The sequence below is a fragment of the Biomphalaria glabrata genome, chromosome 12, assembly GCF_947242115.1.
Source record: "Biomphalaria glabrata chromosome 12, xgBioGlab47.1, whole genome shotgun sequence".
Lineage (NCBI taxonomy): Eukaryota > Metazoa > Mollusca > Gastropoda > Planorbidae > Biomphalaria > Biomphalaria glabrata.
Genome location: NC_074722.1, coordinates 22,890,612 through 22,914,504, shown reverse-complemented (window position 1 = coordinate 22,914,504; position 23,893 = coordinate 22,890,612). Strand labels below are relative to the sequence as shown.

Here is a 23,893-nt window from a genome sequence, read left to right as displayed (position 1 = left end):
TTATTTCCCTTTGCATATCAAAGCATTGTTAAAAAAAACAACAAATCAATAAACATTAACGGAAGGAGATTAACTACACACACTACTATAGAGCTGATAATGGCAGTACAGTTTATCTTCAAACAAGAGTGTTTAGCTGTTAGAATTCAAGTCAGAGTTTAATATAGAGATTTGTAAATGCCATCAACGGATGTCATAACAAGAGAATTTGTTCCAGTGGTAAAATGTATTTTCCTATTTTTTTTTTTTTAGAGATATTCCCACATGGCTCAACAAATTATAAACAGTTTTGGAATATCCGGTGTACAAACTAATGACAATGTTGATATGATATGTTTAAAAAAAAAGAATACGATCATTTTAATCAAATTTTCTTAACTATATTTGTAATCAGAAAAAAATAATGATAATAATTTCAAAATGCAGGAAGACTTAGGCCGCTGATATGCGACAAACTTATTTAAAAACGGGTAACTAACTAGTGGTAATAATAAACATTTGACACAAAGATCTACTGTATTGAGTTGGCAACAGTGACGTTCAATTTAGTGTCCTTGACATTGTTTAGCCCATCGTCAAATTAGTAAAGTCTTACTGACACTAAAACAATATCTTAAAATGAACAAGTATTTCTGATTTATTTTTTTTTTAAAGGGAAATGTAAATGGAAGCACTTGAGAGAGAAAGTAAAATTCATAGTTCCACTTTGATGAGAGGAACTCTTCAGGGAACTAGTGTTGTTATTCTCACTGAAATGTAAATAGCCATAATGTGTAAATGTATCTAGGAAATCATCAATTTTTCTTGTGTTCAATGTAGCAACTCCAAGTACGAAAAGGAAATACCATTGGTAGAGAAAAGATTAACAGAGTTTCAGATGTAAGTATTAGAAGGACAGACATTCTTAAAGGGTTGGAAAGTTTGTAAGTTCATTGAAACAGACTTTTTACTTACTTAAGACTTAGGCAAGCTGTCTACTATCATTCAATAGTATGAGCAAAGTAGTCGCTCTTATAAAAGGTTATCAACTTTATAAAGTAGGAATTCTGTATAAAACATATGTATGTTACTTGTTAATGTGTTTACTTCCATTGAAACGATTGTTTCTATATAGGCCTTCTAAGAATCCCTCACGGCTTTCTCTGTACAACATTGAACTATAATATTCTATATAACCGTTGTCTAAAAGTTAGACGTGGGATATTAATAGGCCTATGTAAGTTCTCTATATCTGGAATGGAAATGTCTAAGCTGTTTCCTAAACTTTCCAACTATCCTTGCTTACATTTAGGATTGATAATCTCTTTAACTTTAATTTTGAGTTCTTTGCCTTTTGTGTTTGTGTAAGGTCAAAGTCCACTAAACTCTACATCTAATGCTCTCAAATGTGCGTTTTTCTTTTTTTTTCTTGTCCATTTTCTAGCATCCACCAAGACCTGGTCAAGAACGCTTCGGACACAGCATTCATCGCAAGTTTAAGAAACTATCATCCAATCACAATCTTTGCTTCGGTTCGAAATTTTGTGGCCACTTGGGAAAACAGATTAAAAAATCAAACAACTTATGGGAGAAGTATGTCTGCTTAACTAGACTTCATTGTGGGAAACTAGGATAAGGAATGTGTGTGTTAAACGCAGGATAATATAATAAGTTTGAATCTAAGAATAAACAATGTTCGTGTATGATATATCGTGAGAGATCGTGTAGGGATTTCATAAAAAGAAGCTACTTTCATTACATGCTGATAAGGTGTTTTATAAATTGATCTTTGGCTCACCATAGCCTTCATTTGAAGTCTAAACGTCATTTTATTTCAACTTCCAGGACTAAAAGAATTTCTACAATACAAAGTTAAGGTTCCTTTACCAACTCGACTAGACTTGGACAAAATTGGAACTGCCATTACTGTCATCCAGGCGGCATACAACTTGTCAATGAATGATCTACTTCTAGGCAAAGTGTTGGGACAGCAAGGGGAACAGTTGACTAGGGCTGACTGTTACGACATTGGTAAGTTAGACAAGTCTTTAATCGGGAAAACAATCAAAGCTGCTTAACACTGTCAATCTACACAAAACGAGTGAATTTTGACATAATTCGTTCAAAAGGCCCACTGACGTGACTAGTGATGGCAGATATTGTCACCAAGCTCTGTGTGAACCTTAGGACTGATGAACTTCTTGAAGAAGTCATACTGTAAGAAATATTGCCTTTAAACACTTCAACCAAGTCAAACAATCGATGAAACAACTGTGTAGTTTTATCATTCCTATTAAAGTTTAATTAATTTCTTTCTTTTTCAACATTGAATCAACTAGTTTCTATTACCAGACATTCTATCTGCCTGCGTGTGTGTGGTGCTAAACATTGTGTCAGAAGCCACATGTGGACACGAGGTCAATTGTTCACATTCAAATATCATGAAAGACATTTAAATTCAAACTAATCCGTTTGTTATGGTTTTGTAAAAAAAATGTTTAAGTCACGCCATTTTATATGACATGTTGCCGCCATCTTATTGGCTCGTTCTGGCAATAAAGATGTTTTCAACTAGAGAAAAAAACGTCATAAAACACAACAACATAAAACACAACAAGATAAAACACTACAACATAAAACACAACAACATAAAACAATACAACATAAAACACAACAACATAAAATACAACAACATAAAACACAACAAGATAAAACACTACAACATAAAACACAACAACATAAAAAACAACAGAAAACACAACATGAAACACAACAAGATAAAACAATACAACATAAAACACAACAACATAAAATACAACAACATAAAACACAACAAGATAAAACACAACAACATAAAAAACAACATAAAACACAACAACATAAAACACAACATGAAACACAACAAGATAAAACACAACAACATAAAACACAACAACATAAAACACAACAAGATAAAACACAACAACATAAAACACAACAACATAAAACACAACAACATACAACACAACAACATACAACACAACAAGATAAAACACAACAACATACAACACAACAACATACAACACAACAACATAAAACACAACAAGATAAAACACAACAACATAATACACAACAACATAAAACACAACAAGATAAAACACAACAACATAAAACACAACAACATAAAACACAACAAGATAAAACACAACAACATACAACACAACAACATAAAACACAACAAGATAAAACACAACAACATAAAACACAACAACATAAAACACAACAAGATAAAACACTACAACATAAAACACAACAACATAAAACAATACAACATAAAACACAACAACATAAAATACAACAACATAAAACACAACAAGATAAAACACTACAACATAAAACACAACAACATAAAACAATACAACATAAAACACGACAACATAAAACACAACAACATAAAACAACCAAATTTCATTAACATAATTTTTGCTGCTCTTCTATATCTATGATTTTATTTTTTTAGGAAAAACTGTAATGAAAGCCGGCCTCTTAGATACTGCCACAGAATGGCTGGAAACAGCCATAAATCTAATAGATCTGAACAACGTTAATACATCAAGTCTAACCTTTGACCTAGGTTACACTCTTTCGTCATTGGCTAAAATAGCTTTCAAGGTAAGACGACCTGCACTTTGAATTTCCTGTAAATGTTAACATATGAATAGACAAAGTTGAGGTGTCCAAGTGGGAAGTGACCCCCTGACACTGTCTGCAATGGACTCTAGATGTAGAAAACAAAACAACTCCCATTTGGTTTGTCTGAAAACTTCCAAAGCTAGATTCTTCCATTTTCTTGACTTCAAGCAGCTGAGGCAACTGGTATTGGAAATTATAATTATTTCATTAGAACAAAGAGTTCATTTGTGGAAAACCCCAAAGATAAAGGCACATTTGTAAAACTCAATAGGCTGGGGTCAAGTCGTAGAAGTGCTCCTATTTCCCCCAGTGCCATTAGAGCATACAAAGTCTTGTCTGAATTAACCTGGGGAAATAATTGACTTTGCTGACTTTTGGTCTCTAATTAACAAGCAATTCTATATTAATAAATGAATCAGTGTAGTGGGTAGTAGTCTTATGTTTTAAAGATTTATTATGAGATGAGAATCGAAAGAATGGGAAAGGCAACTTTCATTCTGATAGAGAGACAAATGTTAAAGAAACATTTTTGAGAGAAGACTCAAAAGTAAAGTAGCAATTATGAGTAAAACACTGAACTATAATCTTCAAATACAAAAACAAATCCTAATAAAATAATCAGAAAGACCCAAAGAAAAAGGCACATTCCTCGTCCCATATGCTAGGACAAATTTGTACAAATGCTCCCTTCTTCCTTAGTGCTATTAGAGCATGGAATGGGTTGCCTGAGCTAGCCAGGAAAACCAGTGACTTGGCAGAATTTAAGTCTTTGGTTAACATGCATGACTAGATGCTTGACGCGTAGGATGTAATCACATTCTTTTCTGAAGTAACGTCTGTATTATATAAGGTAAGATAAAATTTTAAAAAAGTTTGAACACAAGTGCCTCCATTGAAAATAGTTTGGAGTCTCAGAGGTTTATGCACATTCTTTGCAGAGCTTTAGAAGAGCGTTATGTAGGTTCTCTACTCTATTAGCCCGTTGTAAAAATGAAATTCATTGCGATGTGTTTGAATTTCCTAACACTACTGCATCTTTTGAACTGCTCTATAACCAAATAAAAATCATTATTTTGGAGATTAAATACCTGGCAGCAAAGTCTCTCAGAGAGAGTACAAATTGGGAGATTGAAACAAGTAGACGAGGTATTCATATTTCATTCATATTACAACTTGGAACAATCTATTTTAAATTTATATTTAAAGGGGGCGCTGTGGCTGAGAGGTTAAGCTTCCGAACCTGCGGTCCTGGGATCGAATCTCGGTGAAGACTTGGACCTTGAATTTCGGAACCCTTGGGGCTCCCTTTATTCGACCCAACCCTAATGGCTACCTGACTTTAGATGGGGAAAGTAAAAGCGGTCTTTGTGGTGGCCAAATGATACCCTGCTCGGTAACCGTTGGTTAAAGAAACAGATGACCTTAACATCATCAGCCCTATAGATCGCAAGGGGAACTTTACTTTACTGTATATCTAAAGCACTATTATCAAAGACAACATCAACAATAGATTCAGAAAAAAAAAATCTATTCCTAGATAAAATGTATTTCAAGTGCAAATGTAGGTCAAGAATAACAACAACAGAATAATGTTTATACAAATACATATTTTTTTTACTTATCTAACTTGTTATAATCAGTAAAAGAGTTGATTAGTTGCAAACCAAATTGCTGGTCAACTGAACTGTATGATTGAAATCTAAAAGCTCTCTATTTTATTTAGCAAGTCTTAAAATTGATCGTCTGCTGAATCATTGAAATGTACAAAGTTACTGTAGGAGGTGGGGAGTGAGCTATAGCTTGGCTGGAGGGAAGAGTAAGAGTTGAAAATATTGAGACATTTTTCAAAGGACAACTTTTTTTAACACTTTATTTTACAGAGAAATGACCCAGAGAAATCGGTTCGACTCTTAGAAAAAGCAGTAGATATTGGTAAGTTAAGGTCATGTTTGCAATACGCCATGTATATATAAAGTGTTCAAGATGTAATCTAGCTGTGTCTTGTAAATTTCTGACACACTTATTTACAGCTATATCTATAGCACTGCACGAACTGTACAACCTTATAACGTTTCTTAGACTCTCAAGAAGCAACGTTAAAATATTATATTACTTTCTATTATCACATGTTTTCATAACATTTATTCTGTTATATTTCTAATGTTAATTTTCCAATACTAGAACCAGATAACCGAGAACTATACAGTGAGTACATGAGTTATAGATTTGCTCGGAACGTGAAGCCAATTCCGGAACTTAACCGGGACAAAGTAGAACCCTGGAGGAAAACGTTCTTTGACACCTGTCAGAACACTGTGAATGCTACCTGGCTAGAAGAACAAAGAGTGAGTTTTTGATTCATTGTATTCCTATGGGTAAGGTACTCCGTATGGCCTATTTCAAACAGGGAGTGACTCTGTTCATTGCATAGAAATGAGATGAAAGCCGTGGCATTATCTATGGTCGTAGTAATGTTGCCCACGCTGCTGATGTGTCCAAAGAAAAAGCAAGTGCTGATACAGCTTAGCATCACCGGCTTCGAGTGTTCTTCTAGGGTGTGTTGAAAGGGTCACCGGCTTTTGATTTTTCCTAGTTTTTTTTTTCTCCAAAGCATTTCCCATATTTGGGTAAAGCCACACAAGCAGAGGCTTTGATTCAGAGTTTTCCTTCTCCTATGTGGGTAGCCAGCCAAGGCTAATGAGCCCATCTTGACCCATCCTTGTCTAAGTCAATTGTCTTAATGTTAGTAATTTAGATTCAGATCAATAAAAAGTGCACAGTCACTTTGTTTAAATATACCAAAATATCACTTGCTGAGATCCATTTCGACAGGTCCAGGAAGTCACATGCTCTTGACCTATACAGTGACATTCATACATTGCGCGCGCACTACTTTTTTTGTTTGTTTGTCTATGGCAGGAGAGGACTTAGGCTTCTTAGGCTCGCTGTCACGTAGAGTTTGATCATGTTGATTGAGATCACTGAATGCAATAAATTAAGACTTGATCTCTTTTGAAGGGTCATTATGCTTGTTTATCATTCCTTTAACGATTTATGTTTATTAATGGTCTCATGACGCACTGGTATTATTCCCACCCCTGTAGCTCTAAATAAGGAAGCTATACATAACTTTTGCTGCTAGCATCGTGTTAATGTTTAAAATGTGCCAACCCAACAAAATTTACTAACAACAATCTTAGCATATTTTAATTGTGCTTTAACCACTTAGTCTAAATGTATATACAGCTTCTTTTTTTTTTCTGGCATTGAAATTAGAAAACATTGAAATCTAATGTCAGATGTCGTCTGAAACAATCTGCCAGTGCACCAATCTTGTTCTACAAGGAGGAAATCATGAGTACTGTCCCTTATATCTCTGTCATCCACGACTTCCTTTCAGACGATGAGATCAAACTATTGAAAAACAAAACATTAGACCAGGTGAGATCCACACTTTGTCACCATATCAACATCCTTCACCCAAAACACATTCAAAAGTGAACGGAAATTGTTGATAGACGTGTTCGGGGAATATTTGTAGGAAGAACTAAAGAAAGTCACTAAGATTCTATAATTATTTAAATCGAATGTGTGCACCTCTACAGAATATATTCTTACAGCCTAATAGTTTGCAGATATTTTTAACTATTTCTTTGATACTACTTTGAAGACAATATGTTACGTAGTCCAAACTCTGTGAAATTGCTTTATCGGTACATTCACTTCAGGGTGGATTGGCTTGCTTTCTGGTCACTTACAATACTTTTGGTCCAACCAATCATTAAGTGTGGCGGGGGGGGGGGGGGGGGAGATTGAAGCTTTTTCCTGTTGAGCTTGTGTGTGTTTGTGTGAGCGATTTCATTTTCCCAGATGCGACCTGTATACAAAATATTACTTTCATTTGACTTATTACGCTGTTTATGAGTAATATGTAACAAACTAGGGAAGTAGAAATGAAGAGATCTACAATCCAATTCAAACGTGTTGAGACAAAACATTCAACTTTTTTGTTTTGATTTCTACGGCAACTATTTCCATTTGAACGCTAGCAACGAAGTTTTTGTTGTCCATTTAGAATTGAAACTAAAAACACTTTGTGCTTATAAAATAAAATAATTCCTTATCTCTAAAAAGAAGAGAGCGTTATAATCTTTCCTTAACTCGGCTTCTATTTGGTGAAATGTTTGACACTTACTTTTGGTCCAATATTTCTAATAACAAGCTTCTACTTAGCCACTATATTTAACAATTTCAAGTTGATTATATGCATTTAAGTGCCCCCCTCTCGCGGTCCTTGTAATCACAGTGATGCAGGGAACAAGATGGCTACCAGCAGATATAATAAATAAACATTTTCCGTCTCTGGTTATCAATAATTTTACGGACTATTGTTTTAAAAGTAATATTACAAATAACTAGCAAGCTCCTTTCATTCTATGAATCTACTCACTTATTTCATTGTCTTTATTTTTAGTTAGAGGAGAAGCTGCTACCTGGAGAAGACCCAAACACTCTGTGGCAATATAAAGGGTAAAACCAATTTAGCTTGACTAGAAATAGACTAAATTAAGTCCATAGACCATGTATACCATCATTTTTTCAGGAACTTCTGATTGCCACCTATACGATCCGTGATTTTGAGCGGCCCCCGAAAGTGGAAAAGACACTATTAATTTTGTGTGAAATGTCTGTCCCGTTTAGATCTCGTAAACTAGAAAAGGTAGAAAAAACCGACATAACAATATTTTAGACCATTCAAAGCTCTGATGCAACGGCTACTTTTTTCTTTTCTGAAAGCGAGAAATCTAATTTTTTAAATCACTTATGCAAGCAGTTTTTTTCATAAAAATACACCCCTTTTACAACTATTAACTATTAAACACTTGAGGCTCTTTATTAGGGGAGACATGTTTTTTCCATATTTTTAACACATTTATGCAAACGGTTGTAGATTTTTTTGTCAATTTTTTTTTTATATTTGTATTGTAAGTTTTGTTATACTAAGTACTATATTTACACACCAACAAATGTTTACTATTTTTTTTTAAAGAGAACAAATCTATTTAGTATGCATTATAAGTTAGACATAATTTAAAACGAATAGTAATCTTGTAAACTGCATTTTCGTGTCGCTATTTACACTCACCAACAGTTCCGCGGGATGTTTTTTCTTGAGGATTCGAATAAGACATTGAGCCTTTTCGAAACAATTACATCAATTATAAGACTTCAGTTAGGCCAGGGGAGGCGAGCGTCCCGGGATCGAATCCTAGTGAAGACTGGGATTTTCAACTTCGGAATCTTTGGGCCCTCTGAGTTCACCTAGCCCTAATGGGTACCTGACATTAGTTGGAGAAAAATAAAGGCGATTGGTCGTTGTGCTGGCTACATGACACCCTCGTTAACCTTAGGCCACAAAAACAGATGGACTTTGCATAGACTACAAGGTCTGAAAGGGGAACTAGTTAGGCCTAGTTCACATCTAACTTTACATTCACTTTCACATATCCTTTGATTTGCTGGACAGTTGGGGCACTACACAAGATCTGTCAACCTTCTTTCTCTATTCTTATCTATCATTTGTCTTTGATATAATTTCATTCGGATGTTTTTTCTGAAAATATTGAAGCTTGCCTGTGTGGACCACTTCGGAGGCCGATTTTGAGTTTGTGTTTCCACACAAACTGTCTTTGTAACCTTGTTATAGATTCTTTCCAGTTCCCACATCTTATAAATTTAACGTCGGCCCAATTTAGTCTCTTATTTGTGTCACTTAACTCTTTCTCTCCTATCTGATGATACCAGCGTTGATTCCACCAGAATGTGGTAAATAATTACGGAGAGAAAGAGTTAAAAGATTGTCAAACAACCTTATATTTTTGTTTTGCTTTAGACTAAATATCCAAGAACACGTTAACTATAAATAGAGTTAATTCTTCATTTAAACAAAAACTTACACTGTCCATCACATCTGCACATATTTAATTTGTCACAAACTCCAATTGGTGACAAGGCAGGGAGACCTAGGTCTCCCGTAGTGCCCTGGTAAGGAACTCTGCTGTTTGGCGTAGCGCCTCATAGCTTCCATACAAACATAATGAACCTCTGGATACGTCTTCTAGCGGAGCTGCGGACACTCTTGCAAGACGTGCGCCACCGTCTCTTCTGATTCCCCACAGTGTCGGCAACGGGCATCAAAATTTGGCCGGAACCGGGCGAAGTACGCACCTATGGGGCAGTGTCCCGTACGCCACTGCGCTATTGTTGTTTGTTCTGACCTTTTTAGCCTCCACTCGATTTGGGCGTCGCATGTGCTGCCAGACTCCCCTTGCAGTGTTGGAGTCATCCCAGGATTTCAACCACTTTTCATGTAATCACTCTCGTATTGTTGTTGTAGCCTGTTGGAACGTACTTGGTGACTCGAAAGTGGTCACGGCCAGCGCTCCTTCTCGTGCTAGAGCATCAGCCACGGCATTGCCCCTCACGCCGCAGTGCGAGGGCACCCACTGCATAACGATGACAGCTCCAATAAGTAGGCGAATGTTATTTGCGGCGCCTAATGCCTCTTCCACCAATTTGGACTTTCCCCCTAAGCCAGCCATGGCTTGGAGGCAGAACTGGGAATCGGTAACCATTACAAAGGTTGTCGCAACAGTTATCTTTTCACGCAGTTTTTGGAGCACGTAATGAGGGTATTGGTTATCGCCGTTAATTCTGTATCAAAGCTACATGCAGCGAGGCCGCATGTGCCTGACAACTTGTCTGGTTCATGGTCTGGGTAACAGATATAGGCCCCATACCCAGCTCTTAAGGGGTCCTTCATGACCAACCCGTCTGTGTAACAGTAAATGGCATCGGCCGGGTAGGTCTTTAGTGTTTCCAATGCCATTTTCCTTAGTAAGTCCGGGTGTGTGTGTCTTTTTGTGGCTACCTCCAATCCGTGTATAGTGAAATGTATGGGAGGGATGGGCTGTCTCCTCCAGGGCGGGCCCGTGCTTATCCGTCTAATTGAGACCCGGTCAGTGGAGAGGCCAACTTGTGCACTCAAATTTGTAGCGCAGTGCATAAATGATGTCCGTTTTATCCTGTGTTTTTCTCTCCAATGACTCACTAATGTATGGGTCGGGAGCCCTGGTTCGCCCCTTTTGTAGCGTTCCAGGGCTGTTAGCACGGCGCGCTCTCTCCTCAGGCTGAGAGGAGCCACGTTGGAAATAATTTCTGCACGGGCAGGCTGTACTCGATTTGGGATCTGACAGCCCCTGTGTCTGTTGTTACCAGCTTTGCTCACTTTAATATCTGTATTTATTACTGTTTTTAGGAAAAAAGGTAAATTCATATTTCAACTACATTTTGTATTGTCTCCCAGGTCATATTTCAGAGACGACTATAGTGAGGTGATTGAACGAGTGTCCAAAAGAGCTGCTGATGTCTCTCATATGGACGCCCTCCAGAGAAGCACCTCCTACTCTTTGGGCGAGCCTTTACAGGTGCAGATTGTCTTCCTCGTACATTCCAACAAACTGTGTATGTGTGTACATGTGTGTGTATGTGTGTACATATAGTATGTGTGTATGTGTGTACATATGTGTGTACATGTGAGTATGTGTGTACATATGTGTGTATGTGTGTACATCTGTGTGTGTACATGTGTGTGTACATGTGTGTGTGTGTACATGTGTGTGTGTACATTGTGTGTACATGTGTGTATCTGTGTACATGTGTGTGTGTACATGTGTGTGTGTGTACGTCCAACCAGCACATTCTTTTCTTCTCCTCCACAGATTGTTGACTTTGGCATTTCCGGCCTCGCCCTGCCCCACGCTGAGACCCGCAGGGTAAGAATATTTGTTTCTATTGGAGACATTATCTTTATCTTAATAGAGTCGTAATATTCAAGTATTGTCTTTGAGTTCGAAGGTTAAGGAGACTGTAGCATTGGACCTGGCTCCCCAGACTACGCTGTGACTTACTCGAGACGTTGAGTTCCAATTCAGACTCGAACATTTTTTTAAATAGCTTTTTGAAAAGCAGCCACGGAAACCTTATCTCAGATCCCTCTCCTCCCCCCACCCCGTAAAAAAAGGGGGTCCTCAAATGTGATTGGACAACAGCCACTGAGCATCCTATAAGCGTGAAAGTTGCACTAAATAAAAACAATTAATTAATTTTTTAACATCTATTAAAAATCAATTGAATGATTGATTCAAAATAATCGATGCATTTTCACTGAATACAAGCTTTGGTCATACAAAAACTTATATTAAACCACTCCGTCTGTCTGTCTGTCTGGGTGGATTCTTTGACACTTTTTTTTCACCCACTTTCCATTTTCTGATCAATTTGAAATTTTAAACGATTACTGATTCTTGATGACAACACATGAATCAATCTAAAAACAAAACAATTAGTTAGTCAATAAGTTTTTTTTTAAATTTTATCTATATAATTAGAGGAGATAAATATTGCATTATGGTGAGATTGAACGGTTCTATCCCTTAGTTTTTTTTTTATATTTTACTTGCTCTAAACTTGTCTTTCCAATGGCTCGTGCTAGTCATCTCAAAGTTCGTGTCATCTAGGCCGAACCCCTGTTGACGTACATTGATGAAGACTACTGAAGCTTTAGTTTGCCACAAAAAATGTATATTAGTCTTTGGGAAATCACTTAAAACTAAATATACAATTTTGAAAGATATTTTGTTTTCAATTCTAAAAAGAAAAAAACAAAATAATAAAAAGGAATATAAAAGGAATAACAAGAGTCCCTTAGCTAAACATCTTCATTTTGCCTTCTGTCACAGAGTCATCAATTAGTTTTTCCTTCTTTTAACCATCTTTAATCTTTGAAGTTTCTTTTCTTTCCCGGAGTTATCTTATCCTTGACTAATTCCTTCTGAATGAAAACCCTTTTGGGGCTAGACTTGGGAACATCATTCTCGGATTTTTTCTTGACGGTTTCCTTGCTGGGACTCATCTCGACTTCGCGGCTTTCCTGGCAGGACAAGAAGAGAATAATGAGGCTGGAGATCAGAGACTCAAGGCAATGTTTTATTAGCGGCCCCCGAAAGGGGAAAGGACGCTATTAGTTTTGTGCGAAATGTCTGTCCGTCAGTCCGTCTGTCCGTCCGTCCCGTTTAGATCTCTTAAACTAGAAAAGATATTGAAAATCCGACATCACAATATTCTAGACCATTCAAAGTTCTGATGCAACGGCTACTTTTTTTTTTTCCTAAAAGCGAAAAATCTAATTTTTAAAATCAGTTATGCAAGCAGTTTTTTAAAGAGAAAAAGCTAATTAGTATGCATTTTATGTTAGACCTAATTTAGAACGAATAGTAATCTTATAAACTTTATTTTCTTAAACAGATTTTTGAATGTCAATAATAGAAGAATACGAACAAAAGATTCAGCATTTTCAAAACAATTACATTATGAAAAGACCAGGAGAGGCTCGGTAAAGCGCTTAGCTTCCGAACCAAGGGTCCCGGGTTCGAATCCTGGTGAAGATTGGGATTTTCAACTTCGGAATCCTTGGGCGCCTCTGAGTCTACCCAGCTTTAATGGGTACCTGACATTAGTTGGGGACAATTAAAGGCGGTTGGTCTTTGTGCTGGCTACATGACACCCTCGTTAACCGTATTAGCGGCCTCCAATAGGGGAAAAGAAGCTCCGTCCGTCCCGTCCCGGGTTCGAATCCTGGTGAAGATTGGGATTTTCAACTTCGGAATCCTTGGGCGCCTCTGAGTCTACCCAGCTTTAATGGGTACCTGACATTAGTTGGGGACAATTAAAGGCGGTTGGTCTTTGTGCTGGCTACATGACACCCTCGTTAACCGTATTAGCGGCCTCCAATAGGGGAAAAGAAGCTCCGTCCGTCCCGTTTAGATCTCGTAAACTAGAAAAGATATTGAATATCCGACATCACAATATTTTAGACCATTTAAAGTTCTGATGCAACGGCTACTTTTTTTTTTCCTGAAAGCAAAAAATCTAATTTTTAAAATCAGTTATGCAAGCAGTTTTTTAAAGAGAAGAAGCTAATTAGTATGCATTATAAGTTAGACCTAATTTAAAACAAATAGTAATCTTATAAACTTCATTTTCTTCAACATTTAAATTCATGTAAACTGGTATATAACACGAATAAAAGATTTAACATTTTCAAAACAATTACATAAAGTAAAGACCAGGAGAGGCTCGGTAAAGCGCTTATCTTCCGAACCGAGGGTCCCGGGTTCGAATCCTGGTGAAGACTGGGATTTTCAACTTCGGAATCCTTGGGCGCCTCTGAGTTTACCCAGCTTTAATGGGTACCTGATATTAGTTGGGGAAAAGTAAAGACGTTTGGTCGTTGTGCTGGCTACATGATACCCTCGTTAACCGTAGGCCACAAAAACAGATGAACTTTACATCATCTGCCCTATAGACCAAAAGGTCTGAAGGGGGAACCGATTAGGCCAGGTTCACATCTAACTTTGCATTCACTTGCACCTATCCCTTGATCTGCAGCACCATTGGGGCACTACGCAAGATCTGTCAACCTTCTTTCTCCATTCTTATCTCTCATTTGTCTTTGATATAATTTCATTTGGATGTTCTTTCTGAAAATATTGAAGCCTGCCTGGGTGGACCACTTCGGGGGCCGATTTTAAGTTTGTGTTTCCACACAAACTGTCCTTGTAACCTTGTTATTTATGGTTTTTAAATATTGACACCAGATGCATTTGTTAGACGGGTTGATTCCCAAATCTCTTCTTTTTTTCGTCTAACTGAGTTACCATTTAAAAGACTGTTGTTGAGCTGTTATGCTTGATTGCATTTATTTCCAGTAGTACCGTCACATGTCGAAAAGGCCTTGACCCTCGTTTACAATAACCATGACAACTAGTAGGACGTCATTCACTAATAGATTCAAACAATGCTAAGTAGGTGGGAAATCGGTTTATGACGTCATTTATTTATGTGCTCTAGAAGTACTGTAGGTAGAAGATCAGAATCTCTGGAAATAACTTGGGAAATAATTTAGGAAATGAAAACGAGTACACAGTCAGTGAAAGAAAGATAGATCTAGTTCAAAAAAGTGTTACATTTGTTACCTTCTCACGAACGTACTTTTTGGCTTTACAGTAATCAATGATTGACTTTTGTAATTAAGACTGTCTTTTAAGATGATACAACTTACCATCAAAGCTTTGCCCCGTAATGTTCGCAGCATGAAATCGCCCAACATGGCTGCAGACACCTGTATGACGTTTTGACTCCTGCAAGAAAAAGAAAGTGAGAGCCAAATATCAAGAGGAGAGGAGGGGGGGGGGGGTTGGAAGAAATAACGAAACCTTTTCAAAGTGAAGAACATTGACCTGATGGATCATGTATTTGTATCACATCGCTAGCCCTGGTTGGAATCAAGTCCAGATCTCTTAAAGACAGTTAAGGCTACAATAAAGAAATATGTTAAACCGCTGGACTTTTAAATTACTGCTTCTAGGCTGGTGTTCTGATTAATATATCTTTTTCCCCTCATTGATATTGACTGTATACATACTACATGACTTCACAGTACAAAAACCCGGTCATATCCGTCTCGTCATTCCTAGTGGTCACTTTTCTGAGGTATCTTTCACACGGTTAGTGGTGATACAGCGTAGGTATACTAGGGGTCTGCAGCCTCACCGGGCAATGGGGGGACCGTGCTTGGCTGAAGAAGTCATGACCCCACAATAAACGTTTTTGAGAATTATCAGTGTTGGTAAGGTGCGTTCGGACCAATGGGTCAGTAAAGAGCCAAACTGGCCTGTGTGTAAAATTCTACCCTTCGACATAGTCATAATAGGACTTACAAGTAAAACAGCCAGCATGTTATTACGTTCGGCAACTTGCATAACTCTTTCCAAGATACGTTCAATTACATGATTAAATATAACATTACAAGTAATTATAATGTAGAATTATTTAGGGTTAGCCGTTTTCAGAATATATATAGTTCAATGATACAAAATGCACCTATCTAGATTTTAAAGAAATAGATCTAATCATCTAATTTAATTATAATGCTGAACATTCACAATAAAAAACAAGGTTACAAAGACAGTTTGTGGAAAAACAAATTCAAAATCGGCCCCCGAAGTGGTCCACCCAGGGAGGTAAAAATGCAGGTTTCAATATTTTCAGAAAGAACATCAGAATGAAATTCTATCAAAGACAAATGACCGAGAAGAATGGAGAAAGAAGGTTGACAGATCTTGTGTGGCGCCTCAGCGGTCCAGCAGACCGAAGGATAGGTGAAAGTGAATGTGAAGTTAGATGTGAACCGTGCCTAACTGATGTCTTATAATGAATATCTAATTGTTTTGTAAAGGGCCAATCTTTTATTCAAATCCTCAAGAAAAAAACATTTCCGTAAAAAAAAGAGTTAAGTGTACTATAGTTTCTGTTTATGTGCTGCAGACCACGGCATTGTATGGAGATCTACTTATTAATTGTTCTTTTAAATTATGTCAAACTTATATGCATACTAAATAGATTTTTTCTCTTTAAAAGAAAAATGTTAGTGTGTAAATGTAGAAGTGTGTAAGTATGACAGAACTTACATAACTAAGCAATACGAATGTAATAAAAATGTATTTTAAAAAATTTTGACAAAAAATCTACAAACATTTGCATAAATATTATTAAAAATAAGGTAAATGTTGGACTCCCCTTCTAAATAGCCTGCCGTGTTTGTTACTGTTAATAGTGAATAGTTGTAAAAGTGGTGTATTTTTATGAAAAAACTGCTTGCATAAGTGATTTAAAAATTAGATTTTTCGCTTTCAGAAAAAAAAAGGAGCCTTCGCATCAGAACTTTCAATTGTCTAAAATACTATGGTGTCAGATTTTCACTATCTTTTCTAGTTTACGAGATCTAAACAGGACGGACGGACGGACAGTCGGAAAGACATTCCAATCAAAACTAAGAGCGTCTTATCCCCTTTCGTTGGCCACTAAAAATCGTAACACTCTAGAATCTTACATTGATGATTGAGACTGTAGAAAAGAGTCGAAATATTTTGTTTATCATAATGCTAGTCTTAATCAATAGGAAATATCTAGATATGAATCCAAAATAAATAATATTACCGTTTGTGTGTTGTTTTAATCTAATTTCAATTCTCTAAAATGATATTTTAATATTAAAAAAAAAGTGATTTGTATTAAATTTTAGTAAAATTTAGGCAATGAATAAACAGCAGAAATTCAAAAGTGAGCATCCTTTTGTGTGTGAGAGAGATCTACTTCCTGTGCACAGATTGATGATGTCATTTTTAAAGACGATTTTAGTCTTAGCATTACTGGCCCTGGCCGGACGAGGCGTCATTTGATACTTCCTAGATATGTGAAGTGGTGTACCACGTTAAGGGGTTATCCATTGACGGTGATCTTTGGGGCTGTGTATGTTTTATTGGGTGACTTCTGGGCGACTCCAAGCGAGAGGTTGGCGGAATAAATCGCTCCGCCTTCTTAAAAAAATAAATGTCTACCAAGCAGTGGTTCTCTCAATCCTTCTCTATGCATCTGAGACATGGGTATTATAGAGAACGCAATTAAGACTAATTGAGCGCTTTCACCAAAGATGATTGCGCTCCGTCGTGGACATACGGTGGCAAGACCGCACTACAAACAGTGATGTCCATGCGAACGCCGGTATGGACAGTATAAAGGGACTTCTTATGCTTCGACAGTTTTGTTGGACAGGTATCCCGTATGGGGTACGAACGTGTGACAATAGCAGTCTTTTTTTGTGAGCAAAAGATGGTCGACGTAACAGAGGTCCCCCACAGAAACGCTTTAGACGCCAACTTGCCTATCTGACGCAGAAGAGAGCACCTGATGGTATGCGGCTTTAGAACGGGAAAGCTGGAGGTCACTCATAAAGGCCGCGAGATACACATTTGAGACCAAAAGGAAATCCGCTGCCCAGGGCTGATGCAGAAGGCACTAGGGCGTTCGAGGCTATTAGAGCCCAAATGACCCAACATAAAACTGGTGCCACTACCGTGGTACTAGTCACCGACTCTCGCTCCAGTCTCCAAGCTATGGGTGGCGGCGGGGGAGGGTCGACCGTAATAGAAGAGGCAGTCGGCGCCGCAGATATCATCCCCCGAACTATTGGAGCTGTCGTTATTATGCAGTGGGCGCCCTCACATTGCGGCGTGAGGGGCAATGAAACGGCAGACGCCCTCGCAAGGGAGGGTCCTTTGGCAGCCACACACCTCGAAGCACCAAGCAGCAAGCAACGGCACAAATCCGAGCACTCATTCAAGAGTGTTTAAAGTGTTTAAAATCCTGGGTGGAATCCGATAGAGCACGTGGTGACTGAGGAGTTAAGAGCAGACAATTATTTTGCAGTGCAGGACGGAACACTGTCCTATCGGGGCATATTTTGCCCGGTTCTGTCCTAACTTTGACTCCCGATGCCGTCACTGTGAAGAAAACCCCGAAACAGTGTCGCACGTCTTGTACGAGTGTCCCCAGCTCCATGAGCTAAGGGGGGATGTGTCTGAGCAGTCACTCGACTTGTATGGTAGCTATGAGGCACTAAGCCAAACGGCCAAGTTTCTTGCCAGAGCACTATGGGAGGATAGAGTCCTTCTTGCTCTGTTTTTTTCAATAGGAGTTCATCTCAGATGCAGAAGGCGAAAAAAAAATCTTAATCGACTACCGGCGGACAATTGTTATGCTTGGCCTGGATGTGGCATAATATATAGGTCACTGCTGGGGCTATGGTGTCACGGAAATTTTGCATTCCTCATTAATCTTCGGACTCGAAATCAAATCTTAGTGTTAGCCCAACACGTGCACATTGGAATTGATGAGTGAACTCTGTAAGAAATAAAATGTCTGTTTTGGCCCTTGTGTGCTATTTTACGATTACATAACAGTCCGTAAGACTAGACAGCTGCCTGTAGTAATGGCATTGCAAGGAAGGAAGACCAAGAGTAGAATATAGCTTCAAAAATCCAAACAGAGTAAATTTAAGATAAACAACATAAAGTGGTTTCATTATCTATTTTATCTTTAAAGCTCACTTTTGGTATTCTTAAACTTTTCTGTAGAGTCACTTTATCAAGCTATCTAGACGAACGTGCTTATCCTGAAAGAACTTGAATAATGGTGTGGAAATATATAAGCCTACTTCCTTGGGCCTAGTTTCAAAAGGCATAGGACACAAAAATGTTAATATATAAGCAATAGAAGTCGTGCAAGTCTTGACACAAATACTTTGTAAGAAGCGGATGTTAAGTTTGGTTCTTATGTGGCATTTTACATCTCGAGAGACGATCTTTTCCCTTTGCAACATCTTGTGTGACTTAAGAGGCCAATCCTTGACAGACAGCTGCGGTCACAGGTTGGGCATATGTAATCACCAGGCGCCGTTGCATTTTCACCTTTCTTTCTGCTGCTGTTGTGTATGGCATCTGGAATCCGAGATCCTTCCTTTATGCTCTCTTTCCATGTGGATCTATCCAGTGTCACTTTTTCCCAGCTGCTAGTGTCGATTTTGAAGAGCTTCATGTCGCGTTTGCATACATCCGTATACTGTAAAAATGGGTGGCTCTTCTGCTTTCTGTTAGACCGCCATAAAGAATCTCTTGTTGAAGTCGACCTACTGGCATTCTACGAACGTGGCCAAACCAGCCAAGGCGTCAGCTGCTTTTAACACTGCGGATGGCCTGGCACCCTGCTCTTCGTAGCACTTCCGCATTCATTATTTTATCTTGCCACCTTATTTTAAAGATCCGCCTTAGGCATCGGAGGTTGAAGTTATTCAGCTTTTTTTCCTGCCATGAGTAGGTTGACCATGTTTCACTTCCGTACAGCAAAGTGCTCATCACACAGGTTCGGTAGACTAGGGCTTTAGTATTGTTAGTCAGAAGTATGTTGTCCCACACTTTTTCTGCAACAGTGACATGGTACCCATTGCTTTAGTTATCCTTTTGCTAATATCTTTATTCAGAAGAGCATAGTTGGATATGAAGGAGCCAAGGTAGCAAAACTGTTCAACAATTTCTAGTCGTTGGCCATTAATGGTTACGTGAGGTGCAGTGTTTGTGTTCTAAACTAGTATCTTAGTTTTGCTTTGACTAATATTTAAGCCGAACTTCTGGCAAGCAGCAGATAGTTTGTCAACCAGGGACTAAAGCTGAATATCAGAATCGGCCTCAATAGCTGCATCAACAGCTACAGGAGTTCCCTTAGTATCTTCCCAACCTTGGTTTTTGCCCTCAGCCTTGATACATTAAATAGTTTTCCAGAGGATCTTGTATGGAGAAATACAAATACATAATGAAGTAGGCAGGAGAAGAATATGTCAAACAGAGTAGGTGCAAGCACACATCCCTGCTTGACTCCACTGCTAACCTCAAAAGGTTCTGACTGGGCTCCATTGAATTTGACAGTACATTTTGTTTCCTCGTGAAAGTACTCAATAAACTTTTAGTTTGGGAGGGCAACCTATTTTCCTTCTGAGTTTGAAAAGGCCACTTCTGCTGACCACGTCAAAGGCTCTAGTCAGATCAACAAAAAACGATGTAAAGGGGGCTGTCTCTCTCTGAATTTCTTCTGCAATAGTCGTAGAGAGGATATCATGCCTATGATGGATTTATCACTCCTGAATCCACATTGGGACTCTGTGTAGACTCTAGAAGCTATCACTTACAGCCTGGATAGTGCCACTTTAGCAAAGATTTTGCCCACTATACTGAGGAGAGAGATACCCCTATAATAGTTGCAGTCACTCCGATCTTTGTTCTTATAAATTGTGACTATATTTGCGTCACGCATGTCCTGTCTTGACAAGACCTGCTTCCCAGCAGCGGCAGGAAGCAAGAGTGTTTCGTTGACCTTAACTACTTCCGCTGGGATGTATTCAGTGTGGCATCTAGCTGCTTGGTTTGATCTGTAATTTTTTCTCAGTGACTTCTCAAGTGCATGCTCAGCTTTTGGCCTTACCATCAATACGAACAACACTGAAGTCTTATATGTACCTGCTCCTGGGAAAGCCTACTCGGATCCAAGCATCACTATAAATGGACAGGATATAAACGCAGTGGACAAATTCACATATCTTGGCAGCACACTCTCCAGAAATGGAAAAATCGATAGTAAAATCGACCTGCCTATCGCCAAGGCCAGTGCCTCCTATGGCAGACTGTCTACAAATGTCTGGAACAGACGTGGTATCACCACAAACACAAAGCTAGGGGTCTATAGAGCCGTCATCCTCCCTACATTGCTCTATGCCTCAGAAACATGGACAGTGTACAGTAAACATGCAAAGAAACTAAACCACTTCCACATGACATGTCTGAGAAAAATACTAAATGTCAAATGGCAAAACAAAATACCAGATACAGAAGTCCTTCGAAGAGCGTGTCTGCAAAGCATCCACACAATCCTGATGCAGTCCCAGCTGCGATGGGCAGGTCACGTCTACAGAATGGAAGACCACCGCATCCCTAAACGACTCTTGTATGGCCAACTAAGCGAAGGAAAGAGCTCGCAAGGTGGTCAAAGAAAGCGCTTCAGGGACACCAGACCCAGCCACCTGGGAAACAGAGGCACATGACAGAGCATCATGGCGTCGAGTTGTGAAAACTGGCGCACAGGTTGCTGAGGAAAAAAGAACAATGCTGGCAGATGAAAAACGCCAGAAAAGAAAAGCAAGACAAACGACACTAGCTCCAGCTGGAATAACCTGCCCAGTGTGCGGCCGAACATTCCGGGCTCACATAGGTCTCACCAGCCACATGAGGAGGCATAAAACCTCAGTGCAAAGCCCTCAGCCCCCTGGATGACAAAGTGGTCATCATCGAACCACGATGGACGAACTATATATAATTTTTTCTCCAGATTTTGTTAGAAGGGGGTCAGGCTTAGACTGTTGGACCCAGGGCCGCTTTTATATCATTAAACAGAGCTTAACTATTTCCTGAGTAGAGACTTTCTTGAATTCTATTGCAGGTATCCCTCTAGAAGTTGTTAGCACACTGTCTAGCCATTTGTTTCTCCTCTTTATTAGCAGTATAAGTTTGATATTCATTCGTTATAATATTTAAAAGCGCTTTTTTTATTGTGAGTGACTGTACCTCTTATCAAATGAAGGCATTTTTTAAGAATATGTGGCCGACCACTTTTACGAACATCTCTCCAATCACCTCTCCGATCACCTCTCCAATCACCTCTCCGATCACCTCTCCAATCACCTCTCCGAACACCTCTCCAATCACCTCTCCGATCACCTTTACGACATCTACATTTATATTGTTATCAATTACATCTTCATGTTGCTTTTAACATTTTTTTTCTCTTGATCTTCCTAGCAATATGAAGTCAAGTACATGGGGATTCTCTACGGAGCTCGAGTCGCTACTCTGCAAGCTTTTGTAAGACCATCTGTGTTAGAGCCTAGTTATAGAATTCTAAAATGCGTGTGTTATGAATAAGATAATAAATTTCTAGAATATATATACTCTAAACTAGTTAGAACATTTATATAACAGTTGTGTTATGGAAGAAGAGAATCCGAACAACTTATTTACATAGAGATAGACTTAGAACCTGCTTTCTCTTCTATGTTTCAGTTGAGTGACACCATCCTGGGTGGAGCAACAATGTTTGTACAACAGAATGTCACCATAGTACCAAGAAAGGTAACTCAAGATTTGTTTTTGTCTCTTTTTTTTTTTGGGGGGGGGGGGGGTTGATGAATGTACCTAACTTAATTGTTAAAATTGACATTTGCTTCAAGCTTCGTTAGAGACCTTCTAAAAGGTGCATACAAACTTTCTTCCACATTTCCCTCTCAAGCATGACCATAAAAGTACAAAAGAAATAATAAAAATACAAAGATTTTTTTTAAGGTTTGCATGACGAGGAAAAGAAATGTAAAAAAAATACAAAAATAGCAAACAAAAAACAAAGATTCAATTAAAATCTATGTTTATCCTTAAGACTTTTAATATTAAAATGGAACTGATGCTGTTTTTTTTTTGTTTTTTTTTTTTTCAATGTTTTTTTTTCCCATCTAGGGAACAGCTGTTTTATGGTACAACTTCCAGCCCAATGGAGATTCCGAACCAAACCTCCAACCTTCAATATGTCCCTTGCTTGTTGGTGACAATATTGGTAAGTTTTTGACATTCCAGTGTCTTCTCAGAGAATCTAAGCGCCGACATTTGTTTGTCAGCGGCCACGGACTTTTGTTTGCTTCCTTCAGTCGTAACCTTACAGACTACACTTAATTAAGCTCATTAACTATAAACGTTACTAAACTTATCTCATATGGTGAATTTTTTAATCAAAATGTTCTGGTAGTCCTACGTTTTGAATGCTATACAAAATGACAAAGAGTAAGCCACCTAATGGGCCGTGACGTCTGAGTGATTAAGCGCTTTGCTTCCGAACCTGGGGTTATGGGTTCGAATGTTTCTGAAGACTAGGATTTAGAATTTCGGGATTTTTAGGGCGCCCCTCAGTCCACCCAACTAATGGGTACCTGACTTTATTTGGGAAAAGTAATGGCGGTTGGTCGTGGTGCTGGCCACATGACACCATTGGGCCCAGAAACAGAAGATCATAACATCATCTGCTCTATAGATCGAAAGGTCTGAAAGTCACGATATAAAATTCTGGGAGAAACATGAGAAATTTATCAGTGAATAGATTCTTTTTATCTGACGAAAAGAAAATAATCTTCTTTTTTTTTTTGTAAGTTCTCAAGAAAGGATTTTGGCGGCTGGGACTAGACTCCAGGTCAAGGTGTGGACGCAAAAAGAACTCTTCCAACTTGTCAATCCTGCCATGAAAAAGAAATACACTTTTTCTACACTTTTAAGGTTTCTAAGAAAAGTACTTAAAAGAATATGATCAATTTGGTCATGAACTAGATCTTGCTATATAGTGTGCATGCAAGCATAGAAGCTGAAGAAAGCTGGGCTCTGTGAGAAACTGATTTGGAAAATATGAGACAAGTTGTCATGAGATGGCGTGTACGTTTTCTTTCTACATGCATAGTTTCGTTTCATTTTTTCAGGGTTTTATTTTGACACTTGTTATGTTGTTTTGTTTTCTAAATTCTTCCTTGTTTATCCTCCTTGGTGTCTTGTATGTTGTATTGCAAGATATTTATTGCTCCTTGACTAGTGTGTTTGTTTAGATATAAATATTCTAATTATAATAAATTAATTATTTTTCACGTAAA

At 38.3% G+C, this 23,893-nt stretch overlaps 1 protein-coding gene and 1 long non-coding RNA gene across 3 annotated transcripts in view; one reads left to right on the top strand and one right to left on the bottom strand.

Annotated features, from left to right (window-relative positions):
* Nucleotides 1-23,893, top strand: part of LOC106075998 (prolyl 4-hydroxylase subunit alpha-3-like) — a 27,427-nt gene extending 3,534 nt beyond the window's left edge. For both annotated transcript variants that reach the window (XM_056006465.1, XM_056006464.1), the window contains exons 3-16: nt 820-879; nt 1,424-1,572; nt 1,825-2,010; nt 3,479-3,630; nt 5,532-5,583; nt 5,833-5,996; nt 6,928-7,092; nt 8,126-8,181; nt 11,018-11,138; nt 11,433-11,486; nt 22,014-22,076; nt 22,275-22,343; nt 22,722-22,818; nt 23,406-23,893. In XM_056006465.1, the coding sequence (XP_055862440.1) occupies nt 820-879; nt 1,424-1,572; nt 1,825-2,010; nt 3,479-3,630; nt 5,532-5,583; nt 5,833-5,996; nt 6,928-7,092; nt 8,126-8,181; nt 11,018-11,138; nt 11,433-11,486; nt 22,014-22,076; nt 22,275-22,343; nt 22,722-22,818; nt 23,406-23,497 (1,480 nt within the window). In that variant the 3' untranslated portion in view covers nt 23,498-23,893. The remainder of the gene's footprint in view (nt 1-819; nt 880-1,423; nt 1,573-1,824; nt 2,011-3,478; nt 3,631-5,531; nt 5,584-5,832; nt 5,997-6,927; nt 7,093-8,125; nt 8,182-11,017; nt 11,139-11,432; nt 11,487-22,013; nt 22,077-22,274; nt 22,344-22,721; nt 22,819-23,405) is intronic.
* LOC106059648 (uncharacterized) lies at nt 12,056-16,947 on the bottom strand. The gene is made up of 3 exons (XR_001216281.2): nt 16,771-16,947; nt 14,834-14,912; nt 12,056-12,643 (listed from the first exon to the last, which is right to left on the bottom strand). It is a non-coding gene; the product is annotated as an uncharacterized LOC106059648 (long non-coding RNA).